Source organism: Mus pahari, chromosome 16 (assembly GCF_900095145.1).
Source record: "Mus pahari chromosome 16, PAHARI_EIJ_v1.1, whole genome shotgun sequence".
Classification (NCBI taxonomy): Eukaryota; Metazoa; Chordata; class Mammalia; order Rodentia; family Muridae; genus Mus; species Mus pahari.
Genome location: NC_034605.1, coordinates 49,399,692 through 49,406,785, shown reverse-complemented (window position 1 = coordinate 49,406,785; position 7,094 = coordinate 49,399,692). Strand labels below are relative to the sequence as shown.

At 44.4% G+C, this 7,094-nt stretch overlaps 1 protein-coding gene across 1 annotated transcript in view; it reads right to left on the bottom strand.

Annotated features, from left to right (window-relative positions):
* The window catches only part of Cap2 (cyclase associated actin cytoskeleton regulatory protein 2), a 150,387-nt gene that overhangs the window by 119,579 nt on the left and 23,714 nt on the right, over nt 1-7,094 (bottom strand). Inside the window, exon 3 of the mRNA XM_021215444.2 lies at nt 3,108-3,208. Coding sequence (XP_021071103.1) covers nt 3,108-3,208 — 101 coding nt within the window. The remainder of the gene's footprint in view (nt 1-3,107; nt 3,209-7,094) is intronic.

Here is a 7,094-nt window from a genome sequence, read left to right as displayed (position 1 = left end):
TCTCTCTCTCTCCCCCTCTCTCCTTCTCTCCATCTCTCCCTCCCTCCCTCTTACTTTCTCCCTTCCTCTTTCTTTTTTTCTTTTCCCTCTGGATCCCCTCCTCTTTTGTTCCGTCTCAGGTTTCAGTTTTTCCTTTTCTTAACATAAACACGACACCTGTAAATCATTCCGTATTCGTTATCGAGAACATACTTTCATTAGAGTCACACTGCTTATAAGCTGACAATCGAGGAGGGAAAAGCATTTCGTTTAAATCCAAACACACCTACACCTCTCTTTATTTTAAAAGGAATGTAAAGGAACTCTTTACTATGCAAACAGAAGGCTCACTCTGCACAAGGGTGTACATTTTGGGAAAAACTGTAAGCTCCAGTACTTATTTCTAAGCCTCTTTGTTCTCTGGTTAGAGCTTCTATCTAGGGTGTTGTGAGATGTTAGTAGCCAGAGTTCTGATGTACTGTCCTACCCCAGAAACATACTGTCAACATCAACTGAAGGTCAAAGATCTGGGATCACTGAGAGAGCATCATGCAAGAATGTCTTCTTCACACTGGGGTACCACTCCTTTATGTATTTAGCTTTCAGGTAGACTGTGCATGGTAAATATGCGAAATTCAACACTAGTCTGCTGTATGTGAACTTTCAGAGAGACAAAGATAACCAGAACCAAAAGGGTCAGTGAGTGTTTCAAGAGTGGTATTTAATAACAGCGGAGGACATCTTTGGCAGACGAGTACCCTGTGATGTGATTGGTTGGCCACTTATTTAATTGCAGTCTTGGATCCACTGGGATGGGGAGTCACCAGATCCCTTTTCGAGACCACTGCTGGGTGTTGCATATGCTACGAACAGAGCCGGAGCAAAGACGGAACCCTTTCCAATTATTTTCCCTAACCTCAAACAACTTTACCCAAGCATCAGATTTTCTGTAAACCTACGCTGAAACTGTCTTTTCCAGGATGTAAATAATGACTAACTGCCGGGGTAGAAATCTGTCGCTAGCTAGCAGACCAGAGTACACATCCTTAAAGATCTATTCCAATCCAGAAATTCTCAGATTCTATACTTTTTCCTTTCTCCCAGGTTGTAACTGAAAAGAAGTCATGAGAAGATAAGACAAGAAAATTTGCATCCCTCTTATTCTGTGTGTATGTGTGTGTGTGTGTGTGTGTGTGTGTGTTTGTCTGTCTGTCTGTAGGTCCTGAATCTAAAATAGGGATCACAAGAGATGGAAGAGATATTAAGGTTGCAACGAGAGGGCAATGGAATATTTGTGACACAGAAGAAGAAAGTAGGGATGGTCGGAGGAAGGGAGCCAGCCAGAGAGGACAGGGGTCATGGAGGAGGACATCAGGGAAGGAGGACAAAGTAGAACACAGTCTAGTGGTACAGAGGTATAGAAATTGTCACCGTGAGAAATGTACTCTTCATGATGACATAAAAACACAGGGAGAAAAAGGGCTGTGGAGATCGCTCAGCTAGGAAAGGGTTGGCCCCACCAAGGGCATGTTTGATCTCTAGCACCCATGTAGAAAGCCAGCCATGGTACACACAGCTGTGATCCCAGTGCTGGGGAAGGTAGAAACAGGATGATCTCTGGGGCTCACTTGCTGGCCATCCATCCTAGTCACTCAGTGAGTATCAGGCCCCGGTGAGGGACCCTGCTTTACACACATGGTGGATTTCACCTGAAGAAAGACATCTGGGGTCGACTCCTGCATACTTGCACACACATACCCTCATGTGTAGCCACACACTCACGAACATCCACACACACAGTAATATACCAGCAAACACCACACTACCATCTTAACCACCTTTAAGTATACGGTTCAGTGCTGTTAAACACTCGTGCTCTGTGAGACTTGTGGGTTTTGTTGTCATAGAACTGTAGCTTCGCAGATACTAGACGAGATTTCTCATTGCCTCCCGTCCCTGCCTCTGGTGATCTCTAGTCTCGGTCTCTAAGAATTTTACATCTTTAGATGCGTCACATAGGTGAAGTCACACAATGCACGCACCTCTTTCTGTGTCGACTTTATTTTCCTTAGCACAGTGTCAGACAACACATTTCCTCGATGCGTTTGTCTGTCTGTAGAGGCTCCAGTTGCTTCTACCTCCTGGCTGCTGAGACTCACGCTGTTCTGAACTCGGGGATACAAATACCACTCGGAAAGTCTGTCCTCATTGCTTTTGGGTGCGTGCTCGGGTTGTGAGATCTCACGTTTAAGCTGCTGTCATTGTTCCTGGACCTGCCAAGCCATTTTCTCTAATGGATGCACCATTTTACGTGCCTGCCAACAGAGCGCCATGCCCAAGCCAACACTTTGCATTTCCTGGGGTTTTCTGATATTTGCATCCTCACCTGTGTTCAATGATAGCCTCAGTCTCACCCTGAGGAAGAATGGTTGGTGCCTGGTGCAGAGTCAACTCCGTTGGGGGGGTCTTCCTTAGAGTGAAGGGAATTGACCCTAATCCCTAATTGACCCTACCTCAGTGTCCTGTACACCAAGTATACGATCAAATCCTCTGCAGTGTCTAGCGGGTCCTATCCAGCTCTAGTTCTAAGCTACTGTACTCCCTAACTCACCTCCCCAGTGGCCTTTTGCTGTACTGAGAAGAGCTGGTTCACATCCTCTGGGCCTTTGCTCTAACCCTGCCTGACTCTCTCATCTCTGGGGCAACCAGGTCTTGAGGAACCAGTATTAGCATTGGAATACAAACAGTACCAGGCAGACTCATTAGGAAGATCTCTACTCAAGAGTCACCTCCTGAGATATGGCTCCTACATCAACAGCCCTGATTCTAGAACTCTCCACATCATTGTCTAGTTCCTTATTTTTTTGGTAGTACCTATAACACCTCAGTTGGTTATATAGTTATGTATGTCTTTTATTTCCCCCAAAATAAAGATTAAGGTAAATTCTGAGGCAGGGGTGGGGCAGGACTCTCTTGTCTCACTCATCTCTGAATTCCTGGTTACCTTCTGATGCTTGAATCAGTAGACACTTGAAGGACAGATAAATACATGTATAAATGAAGGGAGAAATAAACAGAGTGGACATCATGCAGCCATTGGGGTTGCCCAAGGGACAAGAAGTACTCACGTGAATCTCTACGTCACCAGCAAGGACTCGGCTGTTCTTTAAGAACTCGGCCACCATACTGTTCATCAGTTTGTCAAAGGCTTCCACGGACGGCGCCACACCTGTGGAAGAGAACGACTTGGTTACTCCCCAGTGGTTTTTGTGGAAAGCTGAGGCTGGCTTGCCACAGGTCACATGGAGACTGAATGTCATCGCTGTTACCTCTCACTTATCCAGGCACTCATTCCTATGCTGCATCCCACCCACATTTACTATGGCTCTGGAACCTCCTTGGCCCAGGCTCCTTCTTCATCAGTAAAGACTTTGATCAACACCATTCGTTTCATTCTCTCCACCCTGACAGTTCTCTTGCTTATCGGCTCAACTGGATTTAGAACTACCGAATAGACACACCTCTATGTAACGTACGTAGTTCACAGGGGCTTTGGTTTGAGTTTAACAAACTGCAAGGATAGATTTCTCAATATTAAGGGTGTGTGTGTGTGTGTGTGTGTGTGTGTGTGTGTGTGTGTGTCAGGGTTTTAGTAAGGGGGTTCCAGAGAGGTTTAGCCTTGGAGGAATATGTGTGGGTGTGGTGGGGAGGGCAGCAGCCTATGAGCAAGAGTCCTGGACTGAATGGGGACACAGTAAGCTGAGTGCCAGTATTTCTTTATCTCTGCTTGCTGACCAAGGCTGCCGGTGACCCACTGCCTCCTGCAGTGGGACTGTCTCAGTAAGACTTCCTGGCTTAATGACCCATGTGTCTCAAACTATGGGCTTCCCTCCCCCCCCCAGCCCTTTCCCTCCCTTAAGTTGGTTTTTATCAGGCATTTTGTTACACTGCTGAGAAAAGTAATGAATGTCTCCCAAGCCCATCAGGGAAGCAGGTATCTTACCCCGGTACAGAGGAGGGACCAGAAGTACAGGCAGAGCAGGCAAGAGCCTGAACTACACACCAAACCACAGGCAGATCTCAAATAGAACTGACCCAGGCTCCTCAAAGTCACTGCCTCTTCCTCTGTAGCTCTTCCAGGTACAACAGCAACCTATAGAGTTGTTCAAAGTCCCCAGGAATTCAGAGGACAGTGAACTCTGAGCAAGAAGGGGTGTCAGGGCATTTTCTTCCTCCTTTACTTCCAAGGGAGAGGACAGATGGACAGGAAGAGAATGAGCATTATTCTGGATCGATCTGTACAGGGCTTGACCAACAGCCAATGTGCTGTGTATGCGGAGGGGCCAGCGGTCCGACTAGCTTGCTCTGTTCCCTAATCTGCATTTTAATTAACTAACAAAAACCAAACAAACAACAACAAAACAAACCCCAAAACCTAAAATCTTAGCTTTCCTCCCCTAATATTAAGAAATTTGTCCTTGCAGGTTTTTTTTTTTTTTTAAAAAAAAAAAAACTCAAACCAAAGTTCTTTTCTTTCCTCAAATACCTCATCCCTGCTCACAAAACTGAGCGAGAAGACCGCCTTCTCTTTTAATTCCAATTATCCATTTCCACAGCCCCAAGGAGGGGTCGGAGTATGTTGTGGGCAGTGATTGACAGCTCCCCACACTTGAGGCCAAACCCCTCAGCAGCCTGTTGAAGGGCGTTAACCTGTACCACCTAGGGCGGGGTTTCACCTTCTATGATACAACAGGGCACAAGCCCCGAGATTCTGTGTATGTCCATCTGGGAACGGACAGACCTGTTTGTCGATGGAGGGAGGTGTGAAGGGTTTCTGTTGAGCATTTAAAGTGGAAAAAAGAGATTCCAGAAATGTGATGGAAGCTGCTGCCGAGAGAAAGGCAAAAGTGATGAAAGAGAATATTTTTTCCAATTCCCTTTCATCCCGGACTCTGTTCACACCTCCTCCGGGCAGCCTTTAATGATCTACTCTTCCCCTAGACTGTATCCTTTGAGCATCTCTTCATCAAAGCATCCTCGGCTCTGAATGGTAATGCAGGCAGAGCCAAGGTGCTGGAGGAGACGGACCGTGTATAATTCATCTGAGGTCTCCTGCACCCAGGACCATGTTCATCACGGGGCAGGGTTGCACGATTTCTTCCGCTGTAGAGCTTGTAGAGCTGAACTTGCCCGATTGTCAGGAAAGCAAGACAGAAAAACAAAGCAAAGCAAAACAAAACAAAACAAAACAAAAAAAACCTCAAAACTTATAGAGAGGTTCTTGATCTCTAGATGATATGTATTTGTAATGGCCTGTGTTCTTTCTCAAAATTTCCTTTAAAGTATAAAAGGCATAGCTTTATTTAATATAGAATATAATATAGTAATGTAGTATATAGTACTATATTTAGTATATATATAAATATATACATATAATACTATTACTATATATATTACTAGTCTTTATATTTAGGGGGGAACTCAGTTGACTAATTAGTAAGTACTTCACTGACTCCTCATGCCTCAGTCTCCCGGGTGCTGGGATTATGGGTGAGTACTACCACAGCTGGCTAAGAAGCAGCTCTGGGATTTAGAATTGTCAAAGCTGACTCCGAAGAGGAAATGGCATTTCTTTAGATTAAATGAAATGTTTTAAGCATGGGGACCTTTCTGGTGTCTCCCTAATTATCCCACTTGCTAATAACCCCACTTCAACTAAAATAAATTGTGGGCTAATCTTTTCAGGGGACCTTTGCTTTAGTGAGTGACTGGAAACAATTAGAAAACTTTTGTTGAAATATAAAATAATATAATTTTTGTGTCCTCTAATTTTATTTAGCCTTTTTCCCCCCTCAGGACATCTTTCTTTTTGTGTGTACATGTCACATGAATGCATATATGTGTACAGGTTTGCTCATATGTGGGTGTGCATGCATGTGCTTTTGCACTTAGAGGTATCTTCTCTGGTCACTGTCTATCTTAGGTATTGAGGCAGGATCTTTCCCTGAACCCAAGACTCAGAGATCCCCTGCCTCTGTGTACAGTGCTGGAGTTATAGGCCTGTCTTCTAAATGGGTTCTGGGGAACCAAACCCCATCCCTCAGCCTTCATGGCGAGCTCTTTATCCACTGAGCCATCTTTCCAACTCACTCTCTCTCTCTCTCTCTCTCTCTCTCTCTCTCTCTCTCTCTCTCTCTCTCATAAACACTTGGTTTTGTCTGCTACATTTTTGATGTGTGAGGTTTAAATAATTGGCTTTTCCTATTCATTTAGATACCTTTTATTATCTCCCGGAATTTAACTTTAATTTGTGTGTTTATAGGCTTCTTATTGGAAGACAGAGACCTTAAGGACATGTCTGCAGCCACTTACTGTCCAGCACATAATGAGACAAAGTTGCTGGAGACAGTGGAAAGACATTGCCATAGAAATGAAGTTTGTGAGGTCCAGACACCAACAGAAAAGGGCTTAAGAAGGAACCACGGGTGAATCTTAGATTGTCTGTAGGACTCTGGTCCAGCCCGGGCTCTCTCCAAGCAATCCCTCCTTCCAGTGCATCCAGGCCACTTTTGTTTTTAGCATGTTCAGAGGGAAGACAGAGCCAGTACATTTCGAGTTCACACAGTATTTTCTGTTCTGTGGCATGTAATAGGACACACGGGTCCCCAAATACCTCATGTTCTAGAAGCAGCAACGCACATCTTTCCTGGGGAAAGAGGTGTTGATGTGCTCTCCTGCCTGAGGCTTTCCCCAGCTCCCCAAAGACTGGCAGCATTTAAAACAGGTCAGAGAAGTCGTGCATGTGCACACGGGTCAGGAATAGAACTGCATATTCAACGCAGATCACCATGTTAAATTTTAATTTTAGATGAGCAACGAATAGATTTTTAAGGCAATTACGTACCATGCAGTACAGCTCATGTAATAGTTGGGAAATTTGGAATTTTCATTTTGGAAGTTCTATTGTAGATAGATTAAAATAGCTTAAAGTTTGCCACATGGATTACCGGCTATTTACCATTGGCTTTTATTTGTCTTTTCTCTCTCTTCTCTTCTCTTTTCTCTTTTCTCTTTTCTCTTTTCTCTTTTCTCTTTTCTCTTTTCTCTTTTCTCTT